Raw genomic sequence first — 18,632 nt, forward strand, 5'->3', positions numbered from 1 at the left:
GAATCATTGTAGGCTCTGCCAACTCCATCATTTAAAAACATTTATTGTCCCAGATTGTGGGATGGGAAAGTCTTGGTCGGGTGAGTATTCGGTGAACGATATTTCTCTGTAAATGAATCAATCACTAGAAATGTAAATATATTCCATGGATAGGGTCATTACAGTATATATGTGTATGTATTTAGTTTCTAATGCAAGATTATCTTCAATCTGCAATGCCAGCAAACCAAGGCCAGCCTGACCTGGCTATCCTCTGGTCATGATTTGTCAATAGCATAATTGCCTTGGAATCTCCTTTGTCATGCAGCAAGCCTTCTAAACGGACACTCCCACTGCACAGGGACAAGGAGCGATGGATGTCAAGGGGAATGCGCCTGATATCACATGCTGTGTCTAGAATGGAATACTGCAAACGTGTTTTAGAAAGAGGTGCACCCGCAGCAGTACTGCACATCAACCTCCATGTAGCTAACTAAGTAAGAGCAAGCAAATGTGGACAAAAAAAATAAGTAGCACAGTGCAAAACAAGGCAAGACAAACTAAAATACAGTTAAAAAAAAACAGAACACCTGTGTATATGCTCACAGGAAACGCATGTTGTGGTTGCAGATTCCGTTTGTGAATCAGGCCACGCAAGGAATGCAGGATCCTTCTCCTCTTTTTTGGCACCTATGGAACAATGAAGTGAAAGCCACTTTTGTGAATCTGCTGCCCAACAGTGTTCTATTCTTTCTAAGTCTATTTCCATCCTAAAAACGTTGGTTGACATCTGATGCCAATTCCCATGCTTGCAATTGACACAACTGTATTAATCAGTATCACATAAGGAGTCTGACTGAAATGTATGAGGTCTGGCCACTGTACAGTAAAACAATATGGTGTTAAGCCTCTGGTTCCAAGGGCTGGAACAGGGCTTAATAGCCCGGCAGCCCAAGTTATCGGCCCGGGCAAAGCAAAGATGGATAACGAGGGTTCCGGGCCTTTAATCCCCGTTCCAGCCCTTGGAATGGGGGCTTAAGGCTATTAGCACCCCGGGTTGCCAAAGTGGTAACTAGGGGTGCTAATAAAAAGGATTTGCCTTCATTCAATGAGACCGTGCACGCGTCCCTTTGAATGAAGGAAAATCCTTCACAAAGATGGTCGCCATGAAAAAGGGAAGGCCGGGCTCCATATGAAGTCTCTCTTCCCTTTCCAGGGTGGCCCGCTGGAGCAGGGAAGGAGCGGCTGTGCGACAAGTGCTGCTGCACCCAAAATAAGGTGAGTGGGTGGAAAGGGTTTTTTAAAAAAGAGGGCGCATGTTGAGGGGAAGATGGTGGAGGGTGAAGCCAGCCGTCAGACTAGCTGGAACGCGGCTTGCATCGGTAGTTCAAGCCCACGTTCCTAGCCACCTGATTGGCTGACTTTCCCCGCCCGCGTGCTAATACAAGAAACAAATAAAAGGTATGACAGCAAACAAGAAATGAAAATATTGATTAGCGTTCTGGCACTTCCTTTCTGTTACCACCTATTGGTAGCTACCATTATGGCAAGCTGGAAAATCCACACATTTATTTTCGAACACTCAAAAGACCCAAGAATGTGTTCATACCAAAAGGAAGCACCCACTGATGGAGACATCCACTTTCGACAGGTCCTTCCAAATGCAGCCAGAACCTATTAATTGCTGCACTTCAATCCATCATGGGATTACAGCAAACCATATCTGAGAGGTGACATGACTTCCAGATTAGGGCTTGTCTAAGCAGGTCTGAATGTGGGAGGTATATGTCGCCAACTGCATTTTATGCCTGGTGCTCCCGTTGCAACTACAACTGCCATACAAGGCATGCTCTATGTTGCTACTCAGGCCAACGGAGAAGGGTTAATGGCACTTTTTTTGTTAGATCCATCTTTCTATTTCCATAGACATAATGGCAAGCAGAGAGATTTGTACAAATGTGGAAATTAGAGAAAAAATATTATTGCTCTTTGAATGAACCATCTCTTGAAAATTGGTGTGAAGGAACACCCTTTTGCAAACTGAAAGATTTGTACAAGTGTGAAAAACAGAGGTAAACAACATTGTTCTTTGAATGACCCATTTCTTTAAAATTGGTGTGATTGAACACCTTTTGCAAATTCACAGAAAAAAATTCAGAATCTTGACTCACCAGAATATCACAACGAATACTGTACTAAACTGGTTGGCACAATTGAGCATCACCCCTATTCTGATTTAATAATGGCAAAAGTGGTGCGTGAGATTTTTCTTTAAACATCATACATTGGAATTCACAAACATAGATCAGAGAGACTTTGCTTAGATTTGTTGACCCAAATTACCTTTTCGGTACAGACGTCAACACATTTGTCCACGGTCATGTTCAACATGATGCGGCTAACCGGCAAGGCTTGGGAGACGTTCTCAGGCCTATGGAAGCAGCCACGAAAGACTGCGCTTCCATCTGGAAATGAAAAAGAGGAAAAGAATGTGATACAACGCCACTGTGTGCGACAGCACATTTTGAGCTTACTACACAGTGTAATGCTTTCATTAGCAGTGCCATTCTAAACCGGCTTGGTCTTGGGGGCGTACAGAGAATGAGAACTAGACTGTTCAAAGTCGGAGCGAGGAAACAAAGCACCCTCAGTGCTAGCAGATGCCATTTGTCATGATAACAACGCGGGCTGCCACTGCAATCAAAAGCACTTCTTGTCTCATAACAGGAGAAACTGCCTGTTTTGTTCAGTAATTCCGGCAATAATGCAAGCCACTGTACTGCTGTATACAGAGGAAATGGAGGGATTTTTGTCGACTCTACGGAATGGAACACTTTTCTTCTGAAAAGAGTCTTTTTAATCATATTGGATTTGGGAAAGAATGGTCTTCTTCACAGATGTCGCATGCGTGTCTATCAGTTCATTTTGGCGTCCATATTTTTCTTGTCCATTTGAGAAGGCAACCTGTGATGCAAACATGTATAATTTGTATAGTTTGTGAAATATACATTCATCCAGGGTATGACTAATGCAAACCAATGCAGAGGTTTTATTTAAAAGGTGTTTCAATGATGTAAATGGATAGGTGTCTGAAAGCTCATTTTCGGTCATCCCTGCCAGTTGATTATAATATTTAGAAATCACCAATATGAATACATATGTGTACCATTATACATGCAAATGACATTGAAGCCCAAGTCCCATTTTTAAAGAAATCCAGATGGTCTGAAGTACTGTATAGTGATACATACACATTATGCCTCATTACAGGCATGGCTGCCGCTGGTATTCATTTTTTTTCGGCCCCCTAAAATGGGCAATTATCGGGTCATTACGGCCTTGTCGGACCCAGTATTTGGCCATTCCTGGGTGCCTGAAAAAATTCTTTCCCATTGAGGCCCATGGGGAGGTCGGATGCACCGGCACCGTTTATAACGTTAATAACGGTGCCGGTGCATCCCACATGTTGTACTCGCGGGTGCCTTTCATTCCGCCAGGTCAGACCTGGCGGAATGAAAGGCACCCGCGAGCACAACTCAGAGTTTGCCATTGTATCCGGACCGGGAAGCTCGTAATGAGGCCCATTTCATATATCGAAACCTCATCTGGTGTGAGCTGTTTGAGAGAAGGCATCTAGGCCCATGCGAGGAAGTTACCAGTCAGGGCCACAGATGACTTCAAAAACACGATAACCAAGGTGTGGAGTTTAGGCGTTTTTATTAAAATCTTCAGATGTTTGTAGGCTGGGCAACTTAGGAAGGCGAAATTAAGGGGGGGTCCATAGTACAGCTTGTGTCCTTTCCATGGGCTCCTTCCATCCTAGCACAGGCTTCCCTACTCCCTGACATGATGTTACAATGAAAAACCAGAGACAAGTAATGCCTACCTGTCTAGCTCTAAGGGCTAAAGGTTGTAGCCCTATCTATATGACTCCCTTTGGAACTTCCTAAGGGTTCACTACTCGGATGTTCCCACAGTCTTTGTATTAAGTTGTGTCTCCACACGCACACACTCTCTCTCTTCTCTTTTACCTGATATGTCTCCTCTCCTTTCTTACACTCAGCCTATTCTCATCATCTCGCCCTCACCCTCCACCCTCTCTCCTTTGATTTTACCAGGGCTTTTTTCTCCTTCTCCCTTCTCTCTCCTCCCCCGTCTTTTACGGCTCTAAACCATTCGCTTTCAGACTCACTGCACCTCGCTCACCCCCTCTTGCTTCAATTCTTCTTGCACTCCTTCCATACTCTTCTCTCTCTCTTCCTCCTACTTCTTCCCTCCTGTTCTCCAACCTCCCATCTCACACGCCTTATGTCCTCTCTCCTATAACCTCTTCTCTCTCATGCTCTCTCTCTTTGTCTGTACTTGCACTGTATGCTATCCACATGTACTCCCCTCTCCTACTCTCCTCTCCTTTCTCTCCTTCGCTGCTCTCACACTTTGACACACACACCACTCATAACACTCAAGATCGGTGGCACTCACACACACTCACACACACACACACACACACACACACAATACCTTACCTGCACTCGCATCCAACACCTCCACAACTGCCACACTATCCCACTCCATCTTCCCCTCTCCATTGCCTGTTCTCGCGGTCCACCAACTCTCCTTGTGTCTTCACCAGAACACCCCTCATCAAAATATGTTTTTTATACCCCTGTTGATCTTGGTTTTCTCCACTTCCCTTTCCCATTGGTTCCTCGTATCAACCCCTTCCCATTGGTTCCTCGTATCACAGTTCCACCCGGGCCAAACTTCCCCTACACTTTTCCCAGATGTTGGTTTACAGGTGCTGTTAAGCCTCACCCCTTTTCATAAATTACTTAATTAGTGAATGATTACAGGCATCTGTTTGGCATCACTTGACTCCCTCGGGTTGGCATTCCTTCCCTAATCCCCAAAGGCTGATGTCTGGAGGGCTGTGTGTCTGTTGCTGGGAAGATGGGACTGACCGCGGATGTCTCTCAGCTGTTGCTCGGCTTGTGCTTGACTCATAGCAGTGGTTTCCAGGCCTTGTGGTCCTTTGAAATATTTAAAAGAACTCTGGCCAGAAAAGAGGATCATAGGTACTTTGAGAAAGACAATGGTACCAACATTCTGACAGCATAATACATGCTAGGGACTCAGGCATCCCCAATGGGGTAGGGCATAAACCCCGTTAGGCCTCCTTTCCCAGGTTGGCTGAGGTCCCTGCTCCCCCTTGACCGTGTCAATTCCCTGACACTGTCACATGGGATTATATCTGTGGACAAAACAGATGCTTAATGCACCCTATCAAATTGTCTAGAATACGAACCTCAGCTGTTCACAAAAAACGTTATCCTTGGCTCTCCATTTAGATAGCTTGGCCGAGCTCATAGCTTTACCTTTTACAGGAGGCAGGAGAATGAGGGAATCAAAGAATAGAGTAAAACAGATTTAAAGTCTAAGGTCCAAACAAAGGAAATCTAGGGAGTTACATTTTTGAGTTTCTCAATTATTGCCAATTAGCTCAAGGGATATTGAGTAGAAAACAGTTTTCTTCTGGACAATGTTACTGAGTTTTGCTTACTACTAGGCATTGTGACAATATGTTCAATCAACAGGATAAAAACTTCGCATTAAAACCTGATATCTCTAACCTTGAATTTACATACCTGAGGCCCATGCAGATTCCAATAGAATTCTGCATGGAATGTACAGAGACCCTATCTTTACGACAGCCGAGGAAATGGGGGCTCTGGGAACATGGGAAGAATGATATAGAACAATACCCAAGTTATATTGTAAGCTTTATAATAATCAACTTTTCTCTTATTTTGGAACAGTTACTTTACTGCCACCACAAAGAAATATAAGTAGGCTTACCGAAGAATGACTTCATAAATACATGCCAACCCTCCCAATTTAGGCAGGAGACTCCTGATTTTTAATTATAACCCCAATGCAATCCTATGGGAAAAATACATCCTCCCGATTGCTGTGGTGAAATCTCCCTCTCAGGGGCTCCTGAATGTTGGCATGTCTGTCATAAACAAGTAATTTTGGCACAAATACAACTTATCTTATGGTTTTACAGCCTTCAGATTTTTTTTTAATAGATTTGACCAAAGAGAGGGTGGCAGATTTCACGGAGGGATGTGATTTCTGTTTTCACAATTAGGTGGTGGTCACTGGGCGGTTCCGGCCTGTACACCCCCTTCTGGGGCGTGATTGCTTTTCACAACCGAGGGTTTGCCCAGGGTGCAAATCGTTTGTTCCTTTTTCTCAGAGATTGACTGCACTTATTGCGCAATGCCAATTTTCCAGAGGGAAAAAAAACAAGATGGCTGCCACCATTGGAAAAGGGACTAAGTCCCTTTTCATTTATATGGTAGCCTGGAATGGGAGGAGCACCTGGACCGGCGCACAATGCTCTGGTCCAGCAGGTCAGTGGGGAGCGGGGTAACAAAGGGGTTTGTTTTGTTTTAGGGGGTGGGGAGCCCGCCCGGAGACATTCCATGTTCCCTCCCCACATACAAAAATAAAAAATAAAAAAGTTGGTGTCACCCAGGGATGAGCCTCAGGTGGCTTGAAAGAGCAGGCGGGGATTGTGTATTCTCGGCCGCTGTTCCAGCCACCTGATTGGCTGAGCGCCTTTCCCTGGATGCGAATGCAGTTTAAGACTATAAAAACATACAGAGAAATATGAACATTTACAAACGTACCTATCCGGCTGTAGAACCGTAAAGCTATGTTTTCTTATTGTAAGTTTCCCTTCCTGACCTCTTTCCCCACTAGTTCCTCCAGGAATGGCTACTTCTTAGCACCTAGGTCCACACACTCCCATCTAACCTGAGACTGGGCGATCTGCTTCTTCCAGTTTCCTTCCCTCGTTGCTTGTAGATCCCTTGATTCCAAATTGATCACCCTCCCCCTCCCACATTGTCAGCTCCCCAATCCCTTGTATTTATGCCTTGTGATCTGCTTCCCTTGCTGTGAACATTCCCCTATGACATGTAAAGAGTTATTCTGCTTCCCAAAGCTAGGTCAGTACCTGAATAATGATGTTAAAACATTACATAATAAAATGAAAATGAGAATACATTTAGAACACATGTACTGTTAAGTGAGGCTACAAGAAGGAACACCTAAATTGACAAAGAGGGATACAATAACCAGTGTCCAATGTAAACCTGTATCTGAGCATTTGGATTGGTTGTTGCTATGCAAAGGTTGACCATATCAAGGAACTTGATGAATTGTCTAGGAAGGGTACGACTTGTCATTAACATCCCTTCAAGGTAGAACTGTGCGAGAGGCAACAAAAAAAAGCAGGTGACTAAGTGAAATAAGCAACTAGCTGCTGACATTTGTGTGCGATCAGCTGATCACAATTTCAAATCCTTACCGTGCATGCAAAGCCAACGTTTTACTCTTTCCGAGATCAATACAATTAGTACTACTGAGCCAGTGAACAGTGATACCGTTTTTCTCAGTGCTATAAAACAGCAGAAGCTGTGGTACCAGGCGCCATACACAAATTCATATTATAAATTAACTCTGTTGGATTTGAGTAATGGCTTTCTTGAGAAACTAGAGCACAAGCTTCAAAGTAGCTACACACAACTGGGGCAGCTGTTCTTCACCGCAGCCGATTTACGAAATCCTTAGGCAATATACAGTCTCTGGGGCTGTGGAGTGCTTTTAAAGCAGAAAGTCAACTTGTGCAGGGACTAGCTGTCGCAGATATCTTTGGAAAAAGGGTCTCTCTTCATTTGAGCCTGTTCTGTTTTTTTCATGTGATTTCCAATGTATTCTTCTCGCATTAGCGATCTCTTGGGTATATATGGTATACATGTCTATTTTTATGCGTAACCTTTCGTAGTTGTCTCCCAGTGAATTTCATTCAAGCGGCATGATAATCCAAATTGGTTTTAATTAATGCAGTTTTGTATTCGAGTTCAGCAGTCACCACTGCCGCCGTGCTTTTGTTTCTAATCTGGGCTCCTTTTTCAACGCACCCATTTGCTGCGAATTCTCCCTGTGGCCTTTTCCCTCTGCTTGACGCAGTTAGACTCGCAAAGTACCAGCGTCATCCTTTAGTTATTTTCGGGACATGTTCAGTGTCAGACAGTGGAGAAATCAGTGGCGAGGAAACCCATCAGAGAAGCAGCTGCAATTCTCTGGCCCACGTTTACAATTGTCAGATCTCATTACTTCAGGGTAAGTTTGCACAGCGAAGGGGAATGAGAAAAGGGCATTGAACACACGGCTGCTTCCAACTTGTTTTCCTGCAGTATTCTTCCGGCTGCTATGTGCCTATCTCTGCCCCATTGTTTCTCAGCATGCCTTTAACCAGATGGACGGAGCTAGGTGCTTTGTGGGCCTGAACTGGAAAGGGCCAGCGCTCTCATGCAAATAGGGCTTCTCCTACATTTTCAGACAAATGAATACAAAGATATTGGCATATACACTGGCCAAATTAGAGCTGCAAAAAAGACAAAAAAGAGGGGGAAAAGCACATTCTCGATCTGCGATCACCGGCTTGGAGTCTCATACTCATCAACCCTAGACTTGCACCCACCCATATGCAATTCAGAAGGGAGCCAGAGAGACTCTTGTTCAAGGAACACCTTCTTTACATGTTTTAGAAATCACTGATTTTGTGTGTTGGCCAACCCACCTACGTAACCCCTATTTATTGCTCCTGTTGCTTATTCGAATGTGACATGTCCTGTCATTACTTGTGCCCCCACTTATCTGTAGTCCTATTAACCCAACGTTGGACAGTGCACTGCTGGTTTTCAGAGCAAAGTCGTTGCTCAATAAATAACCAGAATAAAGACAAATGAAAATGAAACAAAAATATATATCTGGTTATGTTTAGAATTCTGGATAGCGCACTCTGGAATGTGAGAGGAGTCACCTTCCCTGATAGTATGCTTAGATTTGAGTTCAGCTGAACTCTTTCTGTGAACAGGTCTCACCATCACTTATGACTGGAAGGCCTCTCAAATGGGGATGGTTGAATTGACAATAACTTCCTAATGGAGGCTGAGTAGAGTTGTATTAACCCAGACCATGAAATCGACCTACTTACTTTGCTTTACAGCTTCTATTTTTAGTCCTGCTTACGTTTCTTCAGTAGTTTCATTCCTTCGTGGTTCAGCAGCACTAATTCTCTTAACAGAAAGTCGTGTTTCAGTTTCTCAAGCAGTGTCATTGCTTTGTGTTTTATCAGCACAAATTCTCTGATTAGTAAGTCTTGCTTCAGGTTCTTGAGCACTTGAGCACTTTCATTGTTCTGTCTGAAAGCATGTTGAATGCTATCAGCTTTATGGTCTGGAGATCTTCCTTCTTCAGAATGTTGATCATGTTTCAGCTTTCGATGTTTTGTTTTGATTCGGGTGGGATTAAATATGTCTCTCTTTTTTCGTGGAATTTGTTTAAACATATGTTCGTGGGATTAAAGCATTAATGAAAGGAGAGTATACCGAAGAAAGAAGACTTTTTGTTAAACATAGAACCTGATTCAAATCAACTGATTTAACCATGTCATCTTCAAATTGTGCCAAAATTCCATTTGATGTCATAAGGGTGAAGTACCTGTCCTTTACAAAATTTTGCGATAGAAATTAATCAGGTGTTGATTATGTTTCGGCTTTGATGCGTGATGATGAGCACTTCGTAGAAATGATCTGTAGATGGCGATGTAGCACCACAAAACATAATGCCAAAAAACAAAGCCGAAAAGAACAAAATGATTAATTATCTCGGGAACGGGATGTCCTATCAAGCCAGAAATAGTGTGCATTAATTCGGCAATAAAATAAAGAATATCACATGCAACATTCATGACACCCGACCTCACTGTTCATGAGGAGTCCCCAAGAACACCACATACAAACCCCCAAACAAACACAACTTTGTTTTATATATTTAGATCTATCACTGTTAATCCTTGAATGCTGTATAGGGTTTAACAACCACCATGAATTAATAAATAGCAAATGGATAGTAGTAGTCAATTCTTTAAAAAAAATGTGCATTGCGGCGAGTACAATGTGGGAATATTCTAATCAATTGCACATTAAGGTGGTCTCTGCTATGAAATGGATGCATGGGATATCTGTGAGAGTTGATGTGCCACTCCCTAGTGTAAAATTTCCACTTATAGCTGAAGAGTGCATACTCTCTGCACTCCACAAACATGTGGTATGCAGTAAAAGCATAGGTTCAATGTTTGCACGGCTGATGTGCATGCGGCGTAACTCTTGGGAGAATTGACACTTATATTCTGTATAGTTTGTATATCACTGGGTCTGTAAGTAAAGAGATGTTCAAGTATTTCAAGGAGAATAATTATGTAGGTGTATACCCCAAAGTTCTTGCAAGCACAATAGGTTCTCTGACCTATTGAACCAAGAGCATGAGACTGCAGGGCTCTCAAGTGGAGACAGATACAAATGTAAACCTATGAATATGTTGTCAAATACATCTGTGTACAAGTCAGGAAAGGGAACAAATTTGGAGTCAGTATTTCACTCTAATAACACCCAGGAAGGATTCCAATAGTAAGGTGCAATGTGGCTCAACAAGTTGAGAGAAGAATCTATGTTTCTTTAAAGGATTCTGCTGAAAAACAGTTTGAGGGTGTAAGGATCAACATCATTAGCTGGTTGTGTGATACCCTGGCAAGGGCACTGATATGCCTGCCAAAACTTAATAGATTGGATAACTAGAAGTAGGTACTTGTTTTCGAAAGCAATTGTTTAACCTTTCCTGGGGTCTACCTGAGAGAAAGAATGTGTGATCCATCATTGGAAACCACAGTCATGTTCGGGTCTAAATGTCCGAGCCCTCTATACCTCAATTTGACATGACCTAGCAATCAAGACCTTAGAGTGTGTATTTAGAGAAAGTTCAGCCTCCCATTACCAGCATGTGGAGATGTTAAATGAAATGTTGCAGGCTACTCTAGAGCATAACACATTTATTTTTAATGATATTTTCTATCAACAAATAAAAGGTGTTGCAAAGGGCACAAAATATGCCCCAGCACTTGCAAATGTATTCATTGGTCTCTTCGAATATTCAGTGGTCTACACAGATCCAGCATTTAAGGACAAAACAGTGACATTGGCCCTCATTACGACCCTGGCGGAAATCGAAAAACGATGGCGGAAATGCAATACCGCCATCGAATAGCGCTCGGTGCGACTATGACCCTTCACCGCAAAGTACGAAGCCATTAGCGACACCGTAGTGAACGCCAATGCTAACTGCACCAAGCACGCGCGCGCGCGCCATGCCAAACCGCAAACACCACCATGGCGCAACGGTACGCCAATTCCGACCCTAGCGGACATGTACCTAACGCCATCAGGCATGGCGTAATGTACCATTCCGCCATGGCGAGAAGTACGGCATCGCGAATCAACCGTAAACGGCCCCACTGAGTGCCTGTACACCGCTCCCTGCCCACAAAGTACAACCCCCCGTAGGTGCAATGAAGCCACAATGCAACCATTGAAATGTACAAGTCACCCATGCATGGCAACGAACAAAAGAAACACAAGAGGGGCCAATGGGAGCTGCAGGGCACAGATGGCACGAATACAGAAGCCATCCCAATGGACATGACCACAGTCCCCCACCAAGAAATGCACGCAAACACAGGCACCTGTGACCAGCAATATTCCGAAAATCACATCATTCCACCAGTCCACCTGGCTGACCGGCATCTGTTACACAAAACCCAATCCCCCGCCCCTGAGCATGACAACATTCAAACAGTCATATTGGCAGCCCCCATCCCTGACCTCACTGGGCTTCGTAGGCAAACGCGCCCAGCACAGTACCACGCAACTAAACCCCGAAGCTGGAACCCAATGCAGATCTCCTCACAATACATCGCCCCCCAAATAGGCATATGCCACATCACTTGCAAAGAAAAACGCTACACGGGCCAAATCAGAATAGAAATTTCATGCACATCAAAATCACCAAGCCCATACAGCCATCAGGCCATGAACTCCAAAACACTAATCACCATTGTGGGCTGCTTCCGCAAGAAATGACCAGCCACTACCTGTGTGTCGCCCTGTTCCCCCATGGTACACAGAGCCACATTCACGTACGAAAAGGCAACATGGAAGCGCACAGAACCGCAGGGCCGTCCCAATGGGGAGGCACTAGTCCAGCTGAAAGGCCGAAATGTTGCTCCGAGCCACCAGTACTGCGTAAGGGCATGTGGGCCATTGGCGATCGTCCCATAAGATCGTAATGCTGCTCCACTGATTAACACGAAGCAGCAGGTGTCGGGAGTAAAATCCATCTGCAGGAGTGGCATACAGATGGCAGTGGCAAAAGGGGAGGAGATACCTGTCAACCAAAAGAAAAGAAAAAGAACAGAATGGCCATCAGAACTACATTCCAACAACTCACTTCAATGATCACACGAAATCCACAGCCATATGCATGCTAGCCCACTCAAAAGGATCATCACCACCCCAAAACCACTTGCGACTCATAACCATCTATCTCGAGGTGCAAACACCATCACAAACGAGTGTACCTGTGCATGCGTCTGTCAAAACAGATTCCATCAGATGGGAATGTTAACGTGCATGGACACAAGTGTCTGAGGGCGCCTCGAGACAGGGAGGGCTCAACAAGGCCAGATGGACGATGGTCCCACTATGGCAGCCCTGCATCACATAGCGTAGGGGAGGCGGATAGATCCCAAGAAGCCCTGTACATGGCAAACTCTGTATCAAATCACCTGCCCATGCATCCATCCATCATTCCCTCATCCCGGGATCAAAACGCCTGAATAATTACTCACATGACATTAGAAACATCCATTGAGTCTGTGCGTTATGCAGCCTGCTAAATCCACAGTGCCCCAGCCCGTAATTCCAGTGTTGTGAAGTAACATGTATTTGGGAACGGACGGCCTCATCGCCCACGTAGCTATTGCGCATCCCAAACTATTCATATCAATCATTGCTCCCTCGCCATGGGCCCTGTCTCAAGGACATAGAACAATAGAACGTTATATTTGCAGTCAGACCTGTGGGCATCTCCTCGCCGCTAGCTGGAAACCGAAAGCGCCGCCCTTCGAATTCCTCATTTGCAACATCACGTCGAAAAGGCATCTGTGGCCGTTTGAAATCACTAATTATTCCATCGAGTGCGGCTGTGTGTGAAAATGGCAACTGCCTTCACCCACGAATGGGACGCCCCGCCCGTCGTTGCAACTCGGTACAGTGATGCATGAGGGCCCACCGTTACTCGAGTACTACGTTCCACTGACCCCTCACAAGTCTGTTCGCGACTGCACAGATAGTATGTGAAACAATGGGACCACAGCAGAATGAACATATCAACCAATCTTACACGGCCATCGGGTACAAATACATGATTGCAATAGCAAGATACAATTCCCCGAATTGCAGCGTTGTGCGCGGGACGTGCTCGGCCAAAGGGGAGAGCAGTTTGCACAGGTGGAATCAATCACCACAGGTGGAGGCCATACAGCCTGAAAACACATAAATTGCACAGCCAGTCTCCTCCCACAACCACACCGAAATGCTACCGGCAGGACTCGCGATGTTGGCCCTGGGGGACCTGATAGCACTGCAAGTGCTCCGACTCCAAGAAGAAGACGAACACCAACTACAACCAGCCGCACGGAGGAGACGCAGGAGGAGGAGGAGGCCAAGGCAGGGCCAGCAAGGCCCACCAGCACAGCCACTACCACCACGCAGGCAGCCCGCAATACCACGCCTCCGAGCACATCCGTTCAACCTCACTGATGAGCAGATCCACACCCTCTACCGTCTGGACCGGGACACCATAGCCGCCATTGTGGACATGACACAGGCTGACCTTGTCAGCATGATAGATAGCCCAACCGCCATCCCACCCCTACTGAAGGTGGTGTCTGTACTACACTTCCTGGCCACAGGCACCTACCAGCACACAGTCGGACAGTTGCATGGCATTTCTCAGCCACTGTTCTCACGGACACTATTGCAAGTTCTCGATGCCCTCCTGCAGCACGCAGACGACTACATCTCTCTACCACGCTCGGAGCAGGAAATAACCAACACAAAAGTGGGATTCCATGCACTTGCCGGCATACCGGGTTGCATTGGTGCCATCGACTGCACCCATGTTGAATTGGTCGTCCCACATGCCATGGAGGCCCAGTACCGCAACCGAAAACAATTTCATTCCCTGAATGTACAGATGGTGTGTGACTCCAACAGGATCATTACACATTGTTGTGCCCGATTCCCTGGATCAACCCATGATTCTATGGTCTTGAGGAACTCTACAATACCACGCTACATGGAGCGACACGCAGGGAACAGATCCTGGCTACTCGGTGAGTCTCATTACATGCATGATGATGTGGGGTATGTGAATTGGCAATGACCTGCCAGGAAGGGGGGGGGGTGTGTGCGTACGTATCAATGGCATTCCACATCATACGTTTCTCGTCCACATACAGGTGATGCTGGATATCCACTGAAGAGATGGCTCCTCACACCAGTCCGGAACCCACGGGACCAGCATGAGGAGGACTACAACCATGCCCACTCACGTACCCGTGTAGTCATTGAACAGGCATTCGGCCTACTGAAGACTCGTTTCCGCTGCCTCAGCAGGTCTGGCGGGGCACTCCTGTACCGCCATGAGAAGGTTGCAAAGATGGTGATGGCATGTGTCATGCTCCACAACATGTGCGTACGTAGAAATGTGCCCATGCCCCCTGACGCAGAACTGCAAGCACCTGATGATGGTCATGATGAGGGTGGGGATGTGGCAGCACCTCATGGAGTCTGCGAGGCACCGGAGGCCCGTGACATTCGTCAGCATCTCATTGATGTATGCTTCTAGCACTCACGCCTGGTGGCTGATACATGGACACGGGACTCGTGGCACTGCGTGTGTCTGGGACATGCACAATATGGACTGTACGCCTATGATGGCCTAGTACACAAAGATCAATGTCCACACTTCTCATTGGTTGATCGTGCACTTTTTATGGCATATGTGATATCATGTTGAACACCCTATCAACCCGCCACCCAAGTGAGCCCAACACACCCCCTCCACCCTCCTACCTCCCCCCCGAACACCAGTGTCCAAAGATGCTCATTGTCAGTGGGCTGTCGCTATTGCATGCCCCCTCTGCGGGTATCAGGGGCACCCCTGCCTGTGGAGCGCAGGTTCCTTCCAGATCTACGTTGGGGGCTGCCCTGGACGGAACTTGCAACGGATGATGTGTCTGCCTGCTCACGTCCATGCATGTCCCTAAGGGTTTGCGAGAGCTCAGTGAGCACACGGCGCACTGCGGCAAGTTCGGCACATACGTCTTTGGACGTCGCATGCAGTTCCCCCCTCAGGCTCTCGGTGCTTCTCTCAATTTGTGCCCTTAGCGTCTCTGTACCTCTCTCCATTTCTGCCCTAAGTGTCTCAGTTGATGTTTCTATGTCTGCCTTAGTGCCCCCACATTCATCGGCATGGTCCTTGAGGAGTGTGGCCAGTTGCTGCTGTTGTTCGATCAACTGGTCGAGGGACTGTTGCCTCTGCTGGGCCATGGCCATTTGCGGGGGTGTCACAGAGGGGCTGTTGTCCTCATGTTGCCTTGCCACAGGGCTTGTGGGGGATGGCCAGTCGTGGTCTTGTGGGTGCCCCTGCGTGGTATCCTCATGTTGTACGGGATGGGACAGACAGGGGGATTGGGACAGGTCATGGATGGATCTGACTTCGGCATCCCCGTTTTCTGTGTCCGAGCATGCTGCCATCAATGGGGTGTCACCTATGGTGCTGCTGCCACCAGAGGCAGTGCCTTCTGTGGCATCCATTGGGGGGACCTGTGGTGGTGGTGTTGTGGGCATGCTGGCTGCTGGGGTGCCTGTTGATGTTCCCTCCTCTGTGCTGCCACCTGATTTGTGCTGCTGCCGTGTCTTGATGCGTGCAGCTGAGGTGGAGGGTCTCTGGCCATTGGTCTTGGCCCTCTTTGCAGGTGTGCTGGTAGGGGTGTCCTGTAGCTCGTCGTTTGGATCGGACCCTGTGGTGGAGTAAAGGAGGGCGAGGGTTATTGATGGGTCTGTGGGAATTGGAATGGCATTGTATCACATGCTTTGGGGTGGTACCTGAGGGTGATTTGGGTCGGGGCCTTGGAGGTGCTTTGATTTGTGTGTGGAGTGAGGGTGCAGTTGTTTGGCAGCCTGCAGTTAGGGTGTGCCTGCTGCACGTGTAGTGCGTGTATTAGGGGTTTTTAATTATTTATGTATTTATTGTGGGTTTTAACGTGCGCTATCAGGACGATGTGTGTGGACGTTCTCCTGGACATGTGTTTCTGTTGCACTATGTGGACGCATGGTACTTCACATGGATGGACTGTGTGGATTTGGCATTGTTTTATCTGGCCCACCTACCTGAATCTTCGGATGTCTGCACTCCTTTCTCCATCCCTCCGACTCCCTCTATGCTCTCCATTCCGATGGTGGAGGCACAGATTTCTTCCCAGGGGGTCAACTTGATGGGTGATTCAGGACCTCCCCCGGTGGCTGTGGCAATGTTGCGGTTGGCAGAGAGTATGCTGCGGACGCGTATCCGCAGGTCGTCCCATCGCTTGCGGCATTGCTGTGGGGTGCGGGGTGCGGTCCCCACCGCACTTGCCCGCTGTGCCACCAAAGCCCATATGGCCTTCTTGTTTGCAAGTGCCGTCCTGGTCATTTGCGTGCAGAAGACGACGGCAGCATTCTCCTGGAGGGTCTCTGTTAGCACGGTGAGTTCCTCACGGGAGAAGTGGACCTGCCGCTTGCGGTCGCACGCTTTCTTCGCTACTTTTCCCATTTTTCTTGGTTTCGCTAGGGTGGTTGACGGGTTGGGGTGTGTTTCAGGGTAGTGATTTTAGTGGTTGTGTGGTTTTAGTGTTTTTATAGGTGTACGCCGGGATGTTTCCCGTTCCGGGCCCATGTTTTAACTTCCGTTTCCGTATATTTCCGGTCACCGTACTTTCCGGTAGGCGCACACTGCGGTGACCGCTAAGAGGGGTGGCGGTATTGCACCTAGGGCGCCGTACGGCGGCGGTGTGGGCCGTTTTGGGGTCATTTCCGCCATCGGGGACTTTGCACTTCCGCCGTGGCGTGGTGCTCGTGCCCGATGGGTCGGAATGGGCCGCACTTTGCTCCTTCGTGCAATGGCGGAAACGCTATTTACGCTGTGGCGCTCCGGTCAGTCGCTTTCCGCCAGGGTCGTAATGAGGGCCATTGTCATGATACATCGATGATGTGCTATTAATATGGAAAGGCACGAAAGAGGAATTGGATGAATTCACAAATAGAATAAACCAAAATGAATATGGAATTTCATTTACTGTAACAAGCAGTAACACAGAAATTTACTTTCTTGATTTGACAATGTATGCATCCGAAGAAGTCTTAAAATCCATACATGAGTTACAGTCTCTGACTGCATTCTCCCATGATGGACTGGGTTGGAACACATGGCCAGAACTTGCTAGGAGGACGGGTTCAAGCAAGAGTAATTGGCACATGTGTACCTAACCCTTCTCCTAGAATGTATTTATTTATTTGACATTTGTATGGCACCTATACTCAGGTGTTTCCAGGTGCCAAGTGGGAGAATGGGACAGGGGGCTGATAATAATAATAATAATAATAATAATAAAAATAATAATAATAATAATAATAATAATAATAATAATAATAATAATAATAATATTATTATGGCATTTTTTGACCTAGCTCCAGGAAGCGACAGAGCGTTTTACAATAATAGGTGCTGAGGGTTCTGCAACATGTGGAACATTCAAAAAATGCACCCCCTTTATCACAGACTTCAGGTCTACTGCATCCAACAAAGGCTACCCCATCAAACACAGAGAGCAATTGGCAAGTCAGCCACTTCCTAGCATGTACTCTACAAAGGAGTGTGAACGGCAGATGTGATTCCCATGCACCCCCCATTGCATTTTATCACAATGCATTTGTAATGTAATACAATGACGGGCCTTGAAGTTTTTTAAGTTAATAAAACAGTATAAAGCAAACTTCCGCTGTACGGAAAACAGCATACACGTGCCAATGCTTGGAACGTGTTTTGATGAATGCCACTGGGCTTAAAGTGGCCATTGCTGAGTATTGGTCATGAGAAAAGACAATGCATACATACCTTTGGTAGATCTCTTGAAATCAAAGTCAGTGATAGTGGATTGAATGAACAGCACTGAGGACAACCAGCTTGAGAGACTTGCAGTGTGAGGGATTAATAGGCGTAATGCCCAAGATTGACAGAATGGGCAGATTCGAATGGCAGTGGGACTGAACCAAAGGAAGAAAAGGGATTCTGCACTGTATTCCCAATTTTGGCAGTTCATTTTACCCACCCCCAGTGTGCTATAGCCAGTCAGAGGTCAAAGCAACATACTTAGCATTACCTTTTCCTCTCCCTTTTTGTTTACTAGGCTGTATTTCTATAGGCCTGCTAAGACATTGGAGGAGGTAGGCCACAGGGATAACATTTTGAAGCTGCTCTCTTAGTGCCAGTATGGCTGGTGTTGTCTTACAGCACCAACTCTTCTCTCAGCACAATGCTTAGAGGTAATGTCTCTGAGTTTCATGGAGTTTTGCTGTTTT

General features: G+C 46.4%; 1 protein-coding gene across 3 annotated transcripts in view; it reads right to left on the reverse strand.

The window, feature by feature from the left end:
• Positions 1 to 18,632, reverse strand: part of WSCD2 (WSC domain containing 2) — a 1,541,956-nt gene that overhangs the window by 525,150 nt on the left and 998,174 nt on the right. For all 3 annotated transcript variants that reach the window (XM_069619485.1, XM_069619486.1, XM_069619487.1), the window contains one exon: positions 2,323 to 2,444. In XM_069619485.1, the coding sequence (XP_069475586.1) occupies positions 2,323 to 2,444 (122 nt within the window). The remainder of the gene's footprint in view (positions 1 to 2,322; positions 2,445 to 18,632) is intronic.

Source organism: Ambystoma mexicanum, chromosome 10 (assembly GCF_040938575.1).
Source record: "Ambystoma mexicanum isolate Mex_15411 chromosome 10, UKY_AmexF1_1, whole genome shotgun sequence".
Classification (NCBI taxonomy): Eukaryota; Metazoa; Chordata; class Amphibia; order Caudata; family Ambystomatidae; genus Ambystoma; species Ambystoma mexicanum.